General features: G+C 41.5%; 1 protein-coding gene across 1 annotated transcript in view; it reads right to left on the bottom strand.

Annotated features, from left to right (window-relative positions):
• LOC141234697 (transient receptor potential cation channel subfamily V member 3-like) overlaps positions 1-18,088 on the bottom strand; it is a 124,945-nt gene that overhangs the window by 76,190 nt on the left and 30,667 nt on the right. Inside the window, exons 2-4 of the mRNA XM_073668034.1 lie at positions 17,840-17,920; positions 15,986-16,125; positions 7,466-7,642 (exon numbers count right to left, since the gene is read on the bottom strand). Of these exons, the coding sequence (XP_073524135.1) occupies positions 7,466-7,642; positions 15,986-16,125; positions 17,840-17,920 (398 nt within the window). The remainder of the gene's footprint in view (positions 1-7,465; positions 7,643-15,985; positions 16,126-17,839; positions 17,921-18,088) is intronic.

Genomic DNA, 18,088 nt, shown 5'->3' with positions numbered 1-18,088 from the left:
CCCAATAGCTTATCATAATGCACAATTCCATCTGCTTTGGAGTTGGAATGGGCCCTCTTACCTCTTGGCCTGTGTGCAGTCGCAAAAGTTGCACCAATAACACGTCCGCCCGTGTGTGCCCCTGATTGGAACCATAGGAAGGATGACAGTACCGCTACAGAGGTGACCGTCCGATGGCCTAGACTAGCTCGACTACCCACTTCTCCTGAAGACCCTTTCAGCTTTTTGAGACTTGGGTGGAGGACATCATCTCTGAAAATAGGGTCCCACAGCTGCACCCCAACAGTTTGAGAACTGAGGATGATTTCATTCTCCAGAGTGGTTCTTGTGGTGGGATGCAGGTCTGGACAGTTGTCATCATCCCATGATCTATGCAGACTAGCTGCATACTTCATGAACTATGGGCTGTCAACAGGGGTCATTTCATGATAGGCAAGAACATAGTTAGTGCACATCTGCAGGGCCGGCTCCAGGTTTTTCTGGGCCCCGGGCGAAAGAGTCTCAGTGGGCCCCTTTAACACATACCACGATTCATGATGCAGAGATACGGCGGAGAAATTTATATTATATATATATATATATATATATATATATATATATATATATATATATATATATATATATATATATATATATATATATATATATATATATATATATATATATATATATATATATATATATATATATATATAGTACAATGCAAAGATTTCACTTCTTACATTACATGAGTGATATCTATTGTAAATTCCACAATAGCTCAGAAACCGGTGAATCGCTCCACACAGAATAGTGGCCCCCATATAACGCCCATACGGAATACTGGCCCCCATATAACGCTTCATACGGAATACTGGCCCCCATATAAGACCCCATACGGAATACTGGCCCCCATATAAGGCCCCATAAGGAATACTGGCCCCCATATAAGGCCCCATACGGAATACTGGCCCCCATATAAGGCTCCATGTGGAATACTGACCCCCATATAAGGCTCCATGCGGAATACTGACCCCCATATAAGGCTCCATACGGAATACTGGCCCCCATATGGAATACTGGCCCCCCATATAAGGCTCCATACGGAATACTGGCTTCCATATAAGGCTCCATACGGAATACTGGCCCCCATATAAGGCTCCATGCAGAATACTGGCCCCCATATAAGGCTCCATACAGAATACTGGCCCCCATATAACGCTCCATACAGGATACTGGTCCACTTATAAAGCTCCATACAGGATACTGACCCCCATATAACGCTCCATACAGGATACTGGTCCCCTTATAAAACTCCATACAGGATACTGGCCCCCATATAACGCTCCATACAGGATACCGGTCCCCTTATAACGCTCCATACAGGATACTGGCCCCCATATAATGCTGCATGCAGGCTGTTACCCCCCACATAATGCCCCATACAGGCTGTCCCCCCTTATAATGCTGCATGCAGGCTGTTACCCCCCACATAATGCCCCATACAGGCCCCCCCCCTTTTAATGCTCCATGCAGGCTGTTACCCCCCACATAATGCCCCATACAGGCTGCCCCCCCCTTATAATGCTCCATGCAGGCTGTTCCCCCCCACATAATGCCCCATACAGGCTGCCCCCCCCCTTATAATGCTCCATGCAGGCTGTTCCCCCCCACATAATGCCCCATACAGGCCCCCCCTTTTAATGCTCCATGCAGGCTGTTACCCCCCACATAATGCCCCATGCAGGCTGCCCCCCCCCTTTATAATGCCCCATGCAGGCTGTCACCCCTCCTCTTTATAATGCCCCATGCAGGATGCCCCCCCTCTTTATAATGCCCCATGCAGGATGTCCCCCCCTCTCTTTATAATGCCCCATGCAGGCTGTTCCCCACCTTATAATGCCCCATGCAGGCTGTCACCCCTCCTCATTATAATGCCCCATGCAGGAATCCCCCCCCCCTCTTTATAATGCCCCATGCAGGATGTCCCCCCCTCTCTTTATAATGCCCCATGCAGGATGTCCCCCCCTCTCTTTATAATGCCCCATGCAGGATGTCCCCCCCTCTCTTTATAATGCCCCATGCAGGATGTCCCCCCCTCTCTTTATAATGCCCCATGCAGGATATCCCCCCCTCTCTTTATAATGCCCCATGCAGGATGTCCCCCCCTCTCTTTATAATGCCCCATGCAGGATATCCCCCCCTCTCTTAATAATGCCCCATGCAGGATGTCCCCCCCTCTCTTTATAATGCCCCATGCCTCCATACATTAAAAAAAAAAAATCAAATACTCACCTCCCTTCTCCTCACCTGCTGCCCGCTGCCCGCTGCTCAGGTCCGAACTCCAGCGTTGTCGGTGTCTTCCCGCTCAGCGCTCCCTGTGATGGCCAGGGGAGGGCGCGGTGAAAAGACATCACCGCGCCCTCTGACCTGAGACGTCACAGGGAGCGCAGAGCAGGAAGACAGCTGATCTGCGGAGGCACGGGGAGAGGTAAGTATCCAGCTGCCGGGGCCCTGAGCAAGCGGGGGGAAGGGCGGGCGCTGACACCGCTCTCCTCCGCCCATAGACCAGCAGGGTGCGCGACTGCCAGTGGGCCCCTCTGCCTGCTCAGGGCCCCGGCATTTGCCTGGGTGCGCCGGGTGCTGACGCCGGCCCTGCACATCTGTCATCCTATTAGATAGATAAAATGAATATATCTGTATGTATGCTTTCATAAAGATTGAGTGAATGCTTAGATGAAATGGCAACTATAGGGTAGCCAGCAATGGATGTCTGACATCCCATGATCTATGCAAAGTAGCTGCATACTTCATGTAGTATTGGCTGTCAACAAGTGTCATTTCATGATAGGCAGGAACAGGGCTGCCATCAAGGCATTACTGCCCTTACTAGTGTATGGGGCCCATTGAGAAGAAGCAAAGAGGGAGGAGGTTCTGGCACACTGGAAGCCTGAGCCCATCCCCTCTTCACTTCTGCTCACCGTGCCCCAGGGGCAACAGTTTAGGGCCGCCGCACGCCAGGTGCATAAAAACACTAGTTAGATGATAATTTTGCACTTTACCAATTAATTGACCAAAGGATTTCACTAAATGACTCTTATGAAAAATTGATTTAGTTACCAAAATATATAGTGGGAATGTGTTACAAAGCTTTTATGTTAAGAGCATTGACCACTCTCTGGTTATTGTTGTCCAATGTGTTTGTGATATGATTAAAAGGCACTTAATGTCTTGTGATATATATATATACACATACAGTTCATGCATATGTCCAAAGTCCATATCTCAAAACAGGAAAAAGAGCAGCTTCCATAAATGTACAGGAAACAGAATACAATAATCTGCAATCAGAAATACAGATTATACAAAAATTATCATAATCTGTTTTCAATTATTTTAAAAAATGTATGTGACACATTCCCTTAAAGAAAAACAAATTAAAATATAGCTGAAAATAGATATGTTAAATAGGTTAGAGTAGAGTAGGGCCCTGCCAAAAGAGTCTACCTTGTCGTGGTGGCAGGCTTAAAAAATCTTTTGGTCAAAACAAAAGCTGATGGCTATGTATGTGATATGGTGTTTGATGGGAACTGTTAATATGTGGTTGCTGAGGATGGTGCAGAGTTTTTCCAAGAGTAGGCGGTGGGACTGTGGAAGGTTCAAGGGGTGGAGGCGGAGCTGGAGTGGAGCCTGGACGAAGTGTTAAGGGGGCCCAAAAATTTTGACAGTATAGGGCCCTGAAATTCCGGAGATGTAAGCGGCTAGAGGGTAGCAGATGACGGCAGACTGTGGGAATGGTGTAAAAAAATAAACTCTAGGGTTACGGTTGTGCTAGGGTTAGGGTTGGGCTAGGGTTAGGGTTGGGGTTGTATTATGGTTGGGGCTAGGGTTGTTTTTTTTTAAAAAGTAAAGAAATAAAAATGATGACAATATGGCGACCAGTGTTGAGTGCAAGTGCTCGCTACTTGAGTTTGCATCGGGTACTCGGGTATGCACTGAGTATCGCGGGTGCTCAAGTGACATGCTCGAGTCTCCGCCCCATATGCTTCGCGGCCAAAAAAAAGTCACTGGGATCGCCTGCCATGCACGAGCGATCCCCGCATGTTTTTTTTTGGGTGTCTAACAACCGTGAAACATGCGGGGCAGGGACTCGAGCATGTTATTCGAGCAACCGCGATACTTGGTGTATACCCAAGTACCCGATGCAAACTCAAGTAGCGAGCACTTGCGCTCAAGACTAATGACAACTTATTCAATATGTTGACCTAATGTTATCAAATTCTGTCGTACCTTTGGGTTCAAAATGTACACTATACCCCTTGATAAAATTCTTGAGGGGTCTAGTTTCCAAAATGGGGTCACTTGTGGGGGGTTTCCACTATTTCGGCACATCAGGGGCTCCCGACATGCGACATGACGTCCGCTCTGGATTCCAGGCAATTTTGCGTTCAAAAAGTCACACAGTGCTCCTCCCCTTCTGAACCTTGACGTGCGCCCAAACAGTGTATTTTCCCCACATATGGGGTATTGGCATACTCAGGAGAAATTTCACAACAGTTTTTAGGTTCCATTTTCTCCTCTTACCCTTGTGAAGCTAAAAAAATTGGGGCAAAAAGATAATTTTTGTGGAAAAAGTTAGATTTTTTTATTTTCACGGCTTCATGTTCTAAACTTCTGTGAAGCACCTAGGGGTTAAGGGTGCTCACCACACATCTAGATAAGTTCCCTCAGGGGTCTAGTTTCCAAAATGGTGTCACTTGTGGGGGTTTTCCGTTTAGGCACATCATGGGTACATCCGCTAATTATTCAAGCAAATTTTACATTCAAAAAGTCAAATGGCACTCCTTCCCTTCCGAACCCTGCCGTGCACCCAAACAGTGGTTTTCCCCCACATATGGGGTGTCGGCTTACTCAGGAGAGATTGTACAACAAGTTGCATGGTGCAATTTATCCTGTTACCCTTATGAAAATGCAAAACTGGGGGCTGAAAAACATTTTTGTGGGAAAAATGTGAAAATGTTATTTTCACGGCTCCATGTTATAAACTTCTGTGAAGCACCTGGGGGTTCAAGATGCTCACCACACATCTAGATAAGTTCCCTGAGGGGTCTAGTTTCCAAAATGGTGTCACTTGTGGGAGGTTTCCACTGTTTAGGCACATCAGGGGCTCTCCAAACACAACATGGCGTCCGCTAATTATTCAAGCAAATTTTACATTCAAAAAGTCAAATGGCGTTCCGTCCCTTCCGAACCCTGCCGTGCGCCCAAACAGTGGTTTTCCCCCACATTTGGGGTATCGGCTTACTCAGGAGAGATTGCACAAGTTGCATGGTGCAATTTCTCCTGTTACACTTATGAAAATACAAAACTGGGGGCTGAAAAACATTTTTGTGGGAAAAATGTGAAAAATTTATTTTCACGGCGCCATGTTATAAACTTCTGTGAAGCACCAGGGGGTTCAAGATGCTCACCACACATCTAGATAAGTTCCCTGAGGGGTCTAGTTTCCAAAATTGTGTCACTTGTGGGGGGTTTCCACTGTTTAGGCACATCACTGGCTCTCCAAACACAACATGGGGTCGGCTAATTATTCAAGCTAATTTTACATTCAAAAAGTCAAATGGCGCTCCTTCCCTTCTGAGCCCTGCTGTGCGCCCAAACAGTGTTTTTTCCCCACGTATGGGGTATCTGCGTACTCAGGGGAAATTGCACAACAAATTTTGGGGTCCATTTTTTCCTGTTACCCCTGCAAAAATAAAAAAATTGGGGTCTAAAGTAACATTTTTGTGAAAAAAGTTAAATGTTCATTTTTTTCTTCCCCATTCCAAAAATTCCTGTGAAGCACGTGAAGGGTTAATAAACTTCTTGAATATGGTTTTGAGCACCTTGAGGGGTTCAGTTTTTATAATGGAGTCATTTTTTGGTATTTTCTGTCATAAAGGCCCCTCAAAGTCACTTCAAATGTGATGTGGTCCCTAAAAAAATGGTTTTGTAAATTTTGTTGGAAAAATGAGAAATCGCTGATCAACTTTTAACCCTTATAGCGCACTAATAAAAAAAAAATTTTCTTCCAAAATTGTGCTTATGTAAAGTAGACATGTGGGAAATGTTATTTATTAACTGTTTTGTGTAACATATCTCTCTGATTTAACGGAATCAAAATTCAAATTTTGAAAATTGTGAAATTTTCTACATTTTTGCCAAATTTCCATTTTTTTCACAAATAAATGCAAGTGATATCGAAGAAATTTTACCACTGTCATGAAGTACAATATGTCACGAAAAAACAGTCTCAGAATCAGCAGGATCCGTTGAAGCGTTTCAGAGTAATTACCTCATAAAGTGACAGTGGTCAGAATTGTAAAAATTGGCCTGGTCATTAACGTGCAAACCACCCTGGGGGGTAAAGGGGTTAATGGGTTACGGCAAAAACAATCAGAGAAGACTAAAACTATAATTGGAATTGTTAGCTTTAATTGTGTATAAAAATAGTATTTCTTTTTCCTAGAGGAACTGCCATAATTGTCTAATAGATGTGGGTCCTGCCTCTGGGAGGTGTAGCTGTCTTTACAGTGAATCCCTGCCTTGTGCTACTGTAAATGTGGAGGTGGCTGCTCATGTGCAGCTCGTTACATTCCCTTTAATGGGACTTCTGAAAGTAGCCTAGCTCGAATATGCCAGACATTTAGAGCATATCCGGTTCTTATGTCATAAATATCTGGAAGGGCAATACCCCTTTAAAGGGGTTATTCCCATCTTCTGAGATGGGAACTGTTGGAAATGTTTTTTACATCACGGTCCCACTATCAGTATTCCGTCAGTATTTTTTTCTCAGGAGTGGGAGCCAAAACCAGGAGTGGGCGATAAATGCAGAATTGGTGACTTGTTTCTATTACACCTTTTCTCTGATTGCTCCTCACTGGTTTTGACTCCCACTCCTGAGAAAAAAATACTGACCGAATACCGATAGTGGGGCTGTGGCCTTAAACAAGCACTTTTGTAATTTACTATCTATTTGATTTTTTAGCTGTTCTTGAGACATTAATACTTTTCTTTCGAATAGAGTTTGTTGCTTAGGTGACTGGCCGCCACTGTTGTCTAGGCACGGTGGCAGAACTGCACAGTACTTATAAGCTCCTTTCTATCGATGTTCTAAGGACGACTTTGAAGCTGGCTTGGATCTCTAGAGTGCAATGTTCTCCTCTAATCCCGGCCAGCTTCAGGGGAGGGCTTGCAAGCTAGACAGCAGCGGTGGTCGGTCTCGTAGGCAACAAGCTTTGAAAAGAAAAATGTTGCTATCTCAAGAAGGGCTGCAAATTTTAATAAACAATAAATTACAAAAGTGCTTGTTTTCACACAATCTAACAAAATTCATCTATGAAGAAGGGAAGTTATTTGTTTTTTTTTAACAATGGCTGACCTAAGATCTTAAAAATGTTGATGGGAATGCTACCAATGAATAAACAGATCTATTGATTTTACTTACCTCTGTAATTCTCTTCTGTATATTCGGCATTGATAAATTTGTCCAGAAAACCATGTTTCTCAGTAAATGATATCAAAATGTGCACGATCTTTGGAGTCTTCCCATTTATGTTCAGCAATGCTTTCATTAAGCAGGTTCTTCCAGTGTCCTTTGATGTCAGCTTACGCATGAGAAAATCTGAAATACAACATCTAAATATTATTTTATGCGTATGGGCTGTAATATTTCACACTATAGATTACAAATTATATAACTTTATGATAAATCGAAAAATGTAAAAAATATATCTTCTTAAACTGCAATACAGTATATTCAATTATGTATTTACAGAACGTCACATTTGTAAATACATCATTGAATTGACCACCGAATTAAAATTATTATTCACCATACTCACCTTGAGTGCTGGATTCTCCTTAGTATTTGGTTTTACGGATAGGGATCCTATACGAGCTCCTTCGCCTTCATATAGGAGTGCCGTATTCTACTACTGTCTAGGCAATACAATATATAACTTCTGCATGGCTGCAAAATGTACTGGGCATAGGCTTCTTAAATAGGAGAGGGGCATCTCAAAAATTCTCCATCTGTTCTTTAATCCCAGATAATTAGGGTATGTGCCCACAAACGGCCCTGATTCATAGAGGCTGTTGATTTTCTCACTGGTTTTGATGAGAGTGCCTGCTGGAGTCAGACATTCCTGACTCATGAAGAGAACTTACACAGCATTGGACTGGCCCACCAGAGGACCGGAGCATCCTCCGGTGGGCCCTGGCAAGCACTATATTGCAGCAGTTCACTTGCTGTTTACAAAAAATGATATGCTGCCAAGAATGAGAATTTTAAAGCAAGCTTAAAAATCACTGCACCCAACTAATGGGTGATTACTGGAATTTTTGGAAGGGTCGACAGTTGGAAACAATCATTCCTATGAATGCTCATTCTCCGAATATCAGCTTGACAAGATGGGAGATAAAGATAATGTCAGACTTTGCTGTTGGTACCACTTATGCATGGTGGGCCCCAAGAATGATTTTCTCAGGTGGGCCCAAACTACTAAAGTCCTACGCTGGACATACCCCTCTTAATGAATCTATAGTGTCTGACAAGTGGCGTGCGCCACTCCAGAAATCTTACTTTAGTCCTCCACTTGAGTAATATTTCTGGCGTAAAGAATGATGCGGCTTGTCAAGAATTAGACTGAGGTGTCAAACCCCCGCAAAGCCCAGCTTTTGGGGGAGGTGGGAAAACCGGGAGGGAAAACAGCAAAAATCACAATATTTTATCTCAACTATGAGTTGCCCAAAAATTGTGTAACATTTCAAAGCAATATGCACCAGGAGTCTGGCCACATTGCTTTGCTAAAACAGGGTTAATACCTTTTTCAGGCTGATATATTGCCGTTAAAAAAAAGTGACCGATCCTTTCTTCAGGCATCCTTCTGCTTGGAAGCCACTCACTGTTTTTTATAATGCAAGTTTTAAAAAAATACTAGCGGGGAACAAATCACAAAAAATCTCCAAAAAAAGAGGCAAAAAAAAACGCTTCAGGAAAAAAACTGCGGGAGTTTCCTTAAGCGTCTTCTGCTTGAAAAACTGACCAGGTTCGCCCACGTATGAAAAACATTTTGTGCACATACCCTTGTAGTGGTTTTATAGTTTAGAAAACTTGACTGGTTTCTTCCAGAAACAGCGCCACCCTTGGTCTTCCTGGTATTACATCTAAGTAATGTTTTTCATACAGAAAAGTCAGATGATTTTTATCCGTTTTTTTATATCCATGTGGCATCTGTATTTATACTTCAATATTAAAAAAAAGTAACATGACCAAATACAATTTCCTATGTTATTAATTGTAATGCATCCGGATGCAATACAGATGATCCATATTGAATCTTATTTTTGTGATTAGTGCATGCTCCAATTTTTGTCACATGGACAATAAAGCTACGTTTCCACAATGAGCTTTTGGCGAGTTTTTGATGTTGCAGATTTTCTGCACCTATTATGTAAATTAGGTTACTTGCATTTGTTCATTGCGTTTTTTTACATGCGTTTTTATCGGGTTTTTGTCTTTTTGGTGTGCCATGTTTTAAATACAGCTATTGATACTTCCTGGTATTTGCTTTTGACAAAATGTTATTGATACAGTCATGTTCAGATTACATGCATTTTTTATCTGCGGATTTTCTGGATCTAATGCAAGTCTATGGGGAAAACTGGCACATAAAACTCAGCGTACCCACAAGAGAAATTGACATGCTGCGGATTTGAAACATGCACCGCAGGTCAGTTTACACGGAGTAAGAAAAAATTCACAGTGCACATGAGATTTCTAAAAATCCCATCCACTTTTCTGGAAAAGTTAAGAAGCTGCATTTTTTTTGTAGCGAAAATATGCAGTATCAAAAACTAACCAAAACTCATTGGTTAAAGCACCACACAATTACAGCGCTAGAGCGGTGCCATTAATCTAAGTTCCCTGCCCCTAGTATTATACTCCCCAGCGGGTCTTCATCTTTTATCGGCGCCGCTCCTGTCAGTCTCCAGCAGTTTGTGACCTGCTGGTTCACTCATAGACTTGAATTGAGAGCTTGTGATCGTTACCTCTGACTTCCAGCCAGTCAGATGTTGCGGTCACAAAATAGCGGCGCGGTAGCGGAGCGTGAGCTGAAGACAGCGGCTGGTAAGTATAAAACTAGGTCAATGAACTTAAATTGGCAGCACCACTCCAAGCACTGAAAGAATATAAAAAAACACTGAAGTGGTGCTTTAATCTGTGTGCAAAAAAACTCTAATCTGAACAGCTATTTTCAATAACAATGGTTTCTGTGACAGGAGCATGCTCGGTAATATCTAAATACACACATAACCCCCTTATCAGAATGACAGGAGAAGTTACCATTCTTAGCACAATTGGAGAAGAGTCTTCTGGCAGCAATAAGAATTTCGCTATGAACTGGCAACCATGCTTCTCCTTAAGGATTCACCAAACTTTCAAACCCTCTTTACATCAAGGAGTATGTTCCGATCACATGTTTTGCGGAGTGGGTCATGACTAATTTATGGGATCCTTTCTTCCTGTTCTTTGCTCCCCCTAGCCACTTTGTTTTCCTGTCTCTTCTTTTCCTTCTTTTCTGGTAAGTTCCCTATTCTTTATTTTAGCCGTGTACCCTTTTTGGGAACCATTTTCCCCAATGTCAGCTTTGAAGGGGTTTTCCCACGAACAAGAGTTCATTTTAATCAATAGATCTTGGAATAATAATAATTTACACAATTGGATGTGTTTAAATAAAATGTTCCTGTGCTGAGATAATCTTATAAATGTGCCCCTGCTGTGTACTGTGTAATGGCGGTGTCTGACCGTGCAGGAACATGGTCTGATCATACCACAGCTCCGGGACAGGAGGGGGGGCAAACTATTTTGACATTACAGTATGGGATCGCAAATGATTCTTTCTTTGAAGAAAAGCATTGTTTAAAAAAAGGCAGGGAAATGTTTTACCTCACAAAAAGAATCAGCTGTGATCCCCTGCATTAATGTCTGTATACTCTTTTGCTTCCTCTCCTGTCCAGGAGATGTGGTATGATCAGACCATGTTCCTGTACGGTCATAAACAGTCATTACACAGTACACAGCAGGGGCACATTTATAAAATTATCTCAGCACAGGAACATTAGTTTTAATGACATCCAATTGTCGAAGTTACTATTATTCCAATATCTAATGATTAAAATTAACTTTTGTTCATGGGAAAACCCCTTTAATTAGAAAGGGTACTTACCTGTCAGGGAAGTATGTTTTCTTCTTACACTTATGCTATCATTGACCTTAGCCCTAAGTGTTTGAGATGATTGTTATACAATGAGTTCCAAATTATTATGTAACAGGTATATTCCCATCTCCAAGATCCTATCCCAATATGTAGTAGGTGTAATAATAATATTAGCAAATACCTCAAATTAGAAATGTAGCATAGTTTTTCTGATTCTCTATGTCGCTCACGCTGTGTGCAGGCATTGCAGGACTGCTAATCAGAAGAACTATATTACATTTCTAATTGGAGGCATTTGCTAATATTATTATTATTACACCTACTACATATTGGGATAGGATCTTGAAGATGCCAATACACCTTTAAGTGTCATAAAGATATAATTATTTGCATTTCAAATAAACCCATGGATGGTATTTTGTCTCGGGTCTCTTTGGATCACTGAAATCAATCACAAACACCTGTGATAATTAGTTTGCCAGGTGAGCTCAATTAAAGGAAAACTACTTAAGAAGGACATTGCACATTATTAAGCAGGCCACAGGATTCATGCAACATGGAAATGAAAAAGGATCTGTCTGCTGATGAAAAGCATCAAATAGTGCGATGCCTTGGATAAGGTATGAAAACATTAGATATTTCATGAAAACTTAAACATGATCATCGTACTGTAAAGAAATTTGTGGCTGATAGAGCACAGATGCGTTTGTGCAGATAAAGGCGTAATGAGGAAGGTTAATAATAATTATTAGAGCAACTGCTAAAATACTATTACAAAGCAGCAAACAGGTATTTGAAGCTGCTGGTGCCTCTGGAGTCCAGCGAAACTCAAGGTGTAGGATCCCCTAGAGGCTTGCAGTTGTGCATAACCTTACTATTTGGCCTCCCCTAAACATTGCTCACAAGCAGAAATGGTTGCAGTGGGCCCAGACAAACATGAAGACTAATTTTAAAACAGTTTTGTTCATTGATGAGTGCTGTGCAACCCTGGATGGTCCAAATAGATGGAGTAGTGGATGGTTGGTGGATGGCCAAGGTTGCAATATCAGCAAGAAGGTGGCAGAGTCATTTTTTGGTCTGGAATCATGAGGAAAGAACTGTTAGACCCCTTAGAGTCTCTGAAGATGTAAAAATGACCTCAGCAAAGTACAATATATAGAGTTTCTGACTGATCACTTTCTTCCATGGTACAAAAAGAAGAACCGTGCCATCCGTAACAAAATCTTCTTCATGCTGACAAGGCCCCATCTCATGCTTCAAAGAATACCTCTGAGTCATTGGCTGCTATAGGTATAAAAGGAGAGAAACTCGTGGTGTGGCCACCATCCTCCCAGACCTCAGCCCTATTGAGAACTCCTTTGGAGTATATGAAGGAGGGTGGAGGGCTGAAGAAGACACCATGGCAACAGGAGGGTTAACAGAGTTATAAGTTATGTTTTTATATGTGCTCTGTATAATATGCCATTGTTTTAGGTGTGATAAAGTTGTTTAGATTCATCCCTATGGCCGTTATTGTATGACGGTTCTCCTACAGGCTCTGCCTAAGGCCGTTCCTGGGAATGCGGGAGGTCTGTCCACTAGGGGGAATCATACAATAGATAGGGATACAATTTGCACTACATTGCATAAGACACTAGATGGTTAACACATAGGTTAGCTCACCAGTTGAGAGAGGTTAGAGGAGTTTTAGAGAAAACAGTTTCTGGGTTGCAGGTAGTCTAGTCAGGGTGTGGAGTCTGTGACTCTCACACCACAGTGAGCTCTTGGTCCATGACCCTTACAGCACTGGACTGGTGCAAGTCTTGTAAAAGAGAGTGGAGTGTGAGGAAGCAGACTGAAGAAGCTGGAAAACAGGTTCTAGAAGCAGATACAGCAAGAAAGGAAAGTACTCTGTCAGTGTATGTTTTATGAGAAGAACGGGGGCACATCTAACACTTCAACTGGACGCCGGGACAGTCTTGGGCTTACAGTTCGGAAGAGGGCCTGACAATCAAGACTGTCTCTCAGAGGAGGAAGATGTCAGCCGAGTTGCAGGGGAAGAGAAATATAGTGGATTTCAGGACAGGATGGGGACAAAGACTGCCAGGACACAAAAGAAAGGGAACATCACCACAAAAAGACTCTGTCTTAATCTGTATGCTGCAGCCGTGTGTAAATGAATTGCACAGTAAAAACGAACCTATTAACTCGGACTTCAAGTCTCCTGTCTTGTTTGCAGTCGGTACCGGTCCTGAGGACGGGGAGGTAACGGGGACTCCCGAAGCAACAGTGAGCAAGAAACAGATTCCATGACACAAAACTCTCCACACTCCGTCCTCTATAGAAGAGGGGTTACAGGGTGCAAAGAACTCAGTTCCAGCCCACCGCATGTTGAAACCGGCCCTGTGCCCCCCTTCATATACTCAAGAAAAAGATCTAGGAGGGTGGGAGGCAGTCCATCCTGCAAAGAAATTCAAGCAGAAACTGTCCAAAAACTGAGAAGTTCAATGGATGCAAGAATTGTGAAGGTGATATCATAGATGGGATTCTATGTTAACATGTAACTTAGCTTGTTAAATGTTTTTGATTGAAAAAGTTTTTGGCTTCAGTAAATGTGACCTCTTAATGCTGCAAATTCAACAAATAACCATTTTCAGTTCTTTACAAACCTATAAAATGTTTGGTAAGCCTGTTGTGCATAATAATTTGGAACAATGCGTTTTGATTTTTTTTTTACTTTTGAAAGAAATCCTGCTATCATTGGGAGGTTTGTCCAATAAAATGTGATTTATAGTCCAATGGATGATGATTTGAACATTATACTGACTCATTTGCATCGACCGTTTAGGAAAAGCAAAGTATTTGCATAATTTGGAAGGCGGTGTAACATATTCCACAAGCTCTGTTATCACGTTGGATGGGTTGGGGTTGACATTTCAGTCCTTGTAATATTATGTTTTCAGTACTGGCACTGTCGGCTTACATGTGAGCCCTACAAGGTCAATAATATTTTTTTGCTTTATATCACTTTACTCTGTTTTTTGTTATATAAGTGTATATGTATGGATAGATATCTACATATGCAATGAAAATCTTGATGACAATTGATTAAAGATAAAAGACGCTCGTAATATCTTTGTGGTCTGTATATGTTGTTTTTTTTCATTTATCAAAGGATTCCAATGAGAGTGGGATGCCACTGTATGACATCTGCCACAGCCGTCCATTAAATGCATATACTTTTTTTATGAGAGAAAAAAAGTCATCATGGTTTAGAAAAGAATACATATTTTATTGAAACATTCGTTAAAAGATATAACCCAAAAAGGACCAAAGTGAAAAGCAAGGTAGACAATGAAATATCCGATCTAGCCAAACAGAGCCTGCCTAAGTACTGGATATATTGATCAAATTGGCATAAATTTGCAAGTAGAAAAAATTAGAGCAATATACCATAAAGATGAAAAAACATGAAAAACACTGTACCCAAAATTCCTGAACAAGAGGGTAAAGATTATAAAGGATTTTTTGTAATAGACTTTAAAGTTTAATAAAGTGCATGATAATGTCAGGATTTAACAGGCTATTATTAGACTGACCATGTGGTGGCGCACTTTGTCGTGCACTGCTAAAAAGCAGTCAGACCAAGCCTGTCAAATAAGGTGCAGTGTGCATATTTGCAGTAGTATAAGGTTTTGCAGATAACAAGACATTTTAAGCGAGATTCCCCAAAGACAGAGAGGAAAATAGCCTCATTTTACTTGATAGCTTGGTACCAGGGGAAATAATTGACATAAGAGAAATGGTATTCTTACCAAAAGTGGCAGGCTAAGGTAGGTACATCGGACAAGGATCAGAATGCTTCCCTCGACACGCATTTCGCGGAAGCTGGGGCCGCGAAACGCGCGTCGAGGGATGCATTCTGATCCTTGTCCGATGTACCTACCTTAGCCTGCCACTTTTGGTAAGAATACCATTTCTCTTATGTCAATTATTTCCCCTGGTACCAAGCTATCAAGTAAAATGAGGCTATTTTCCTCTCTGTCTTTGGGGAATCTCGCTTAAAATGTCTTGTTATCTGCAAAACCTTATACTACTGAAAATATGCACACTGCACCTTATTTGACAGGCTTGGTCTGACTGCTTTTTAGCAGTGCACGACAAAGTGCGCCACCACATGGTCAGTCTAATAATAGCCTGTTAAATCCTGACATTATCATGCACTTTATTAAACTTTAAAGTCTATTACAAAAAATCCTTTATAATCTTTACCCTCTTGTTCAGGAATTTTGGGTACAGTGTTTTTCATGTTTTTTCATCTTTATGGTATATTGCTCTAATTTTTTCTACTTGCAAATTTATGCCAATTTGATCAATATATCCAGTACTTAGGCAGGCTCTGTTTGGCTAGATCGGATATTTCATTGTCTACCTTGCTTTTCACTTTGGTCCTTTTTGGGTTATATCTTTTAACGAATGTTTCAATAAAATATGTATTCTTTTCTAAACCATGATGATTCTTTTTCTCTCGTAAAAAATGTTGTTCTTGAGTCGGTATAGGAGGGTGTTCGGGAGGATCCTGTTCCCCCACTTACACCCACTTTTTGATATTTGGGCTATCTTTCTAATTAAATGCATATACTTGTAGCTTTCTCAGCATATGTATGTATTGGAAAGAAAAAAAAGCAGCATGAAAATATCCCTACTAGTAGATAATCACAGTGACATAGAGCAGAATATATCATCTCATCATCTCATTGTATTACCTGGAGCAGATTTATCTGCACACAATGCTTCAATTTCTTCCAGGAGTCTGGTTAGTGACAATATGTCGCCTTCTGTGATAGCCTTCAATATGAGGTTGTCATTACTTTGCTTTTCATGTATTAAGTTGCATTCAGGTTTACTATAATGTTTGTAAAAAAGACTTTTAGAACATTATCTGCAAATTGTATTCATTTTATTGCAACTTCATTGAAAAATAAAATATCCAAACCTTTTACTATGGTATTCAATATAGAAAGGCTTCGAAATAAACTTACACCTTAAAAGGCAGAAATCATAACAAAAGTGACTGATTTTAAGCCAATTATAATTAAAGGGAACTGGCCAGCATCTGGAAGTAGTACATAGCAGTATCCCCTTATAAAAAACTTTTTTTTATATAAGATCCGATGTGCAGGTCTTTATATACCTAGCGTAGAAGTCATATGCAAATCAGACTGAAAGCACCCTGTGGGCGTGCCACTACAATTGCACTCCTTCTTCCATGTGCATTGACCTGCCCTCAATGCACTTCCAGCCTGATTTGCATATTACTATTACACTGGATTTCTCATGACGGGCACATCGGATCTCAACTGAAAAGGGAACATTTTTATTAGGTGGAAAGGATCTATACAACCATACCACTATTTATATATGGAAAAACATGCTGACAGGTTCCCTTTAAATAACAAAGTAATATCAGATTTATCAAATGTTGTAATGCCATGGTTATCAAGCTCCTGCACAACTTTTTACTAGCACGGCGAATGCTTCAAAATCACTAGATCTAATCTGCAATTGGTTGTGCCCTGTGGATAAATCTGTCATACATTGATGGGTAGTCTTTAAAGGCAATCTGTCATGTAAAATAACGCTATTAACCTGCAAATATGGGGTTATTCTGATACAGTGCGGCACATTCTCTGCAAACCCTGCTGCTAGGACTGAGAGCCCCGCTGTCGGCACTGAGAGCTCTGCTGCCGACACAGAGCCCCGCTGCCGGCACAGAGAGCCCCGCTGCCGGCACTGAGAGCCCCACTACCAGGAGGCAATGAACTTTATTCCCACCAGCAGGCTCGCTCTTTCAGTCATAAGGGTAAGGGTCATGCCGACACGGTTTCAGTTACCGCTCTTTGTATAGAGAGCGCTCCCTGCACTGACTGACAGTTCACTTTAATGCTAACCATGCCTGGTTACAGCTGCCGCTCTCTATGCACTGAGCGGTGACTGAAACTGCACCAGCCGCACTCCTATAACAGAAAGCCCGGAGCTTCCGGGAGGAATAAAGTTAATTTCCTCCTGGCAGCAGGGCTCTCAGTGCCGATGCCGCACAGTGTCAGAACGTTATTAATCTGAAGATTAATCATATATATGCAGGTTAATAGCGTTATTTTACATGACAGGTTGCCTTTAAAAGAATGCTTGGTCACTTTCTAAAAGTACTTGCCATATCCCTTTAAAATGACTTCTTAAATGTATTTCCCCATCTGATCTGTAAAATCTGCTGCAGGACAGGGAACATGCAAACAGTTGTGACCGCAGTGAGGGTGGCAGCCAAGTTACACCATCCCCTACCTACACTTATGGAAAAATGTACAATTGTCACATGATTGCTCACACAATGGCTTACTTGTGCCCCCACATTAAGTAATTAATTATTATCAATTATTATAAACTATTATTATACATGAATTATGTTTTATTATTATTTTTTACATTGTTAAATTTTTTTTAAGCCATTTTTGACTAAATCATGTGGCCTTTGGCCACTATGCGTGGGTGGAGTTTCAGTTGCATGCAGCCGCCCCATGCAGTGTCACCCTTTATATCACCGATATGTAAGAAGAAGTTACCGGTTCTTGTTGTGCACTTTCAGCAGGCAGGAGGTCACATCCTCTGAGGGGGAATCAATATTGTCACACTTGCTGTTGTCACTATGAGAAAAAAAGCACAATTAATAGAAATAAACCATTTATCTGGTCATTAATACTTATGACTAAGGTGTGAAATAATAATGAATTTATTACCATGCTATGAAATAACATTGACATAATGTAGTAATCAGTCATGGCCGGCGATGACATTACAAATTATCAGCAGTT

Source organism: Phyllobates terribilis, unplaced genomic scaffold (genome assembly GCF_046119375.1).
Source record: "Phyllobates terribilis strain yellow unplaced genomic scaffold, ASM4611937v1 Scaffold_2__4_contigs__length_985480577, whole genome shotgun sequence".
NCBI lineage: Eukaryota > Metazoa > Chordata > Amphibia > Anura > Dendrobatidae > Phyllobates > Phyllobates terribilis.
The sequence above is the reverse complement of the archived record's forward strand: the minus strand, read 5'-3'. Positions and strand labels throughout refer to the sequence as shown.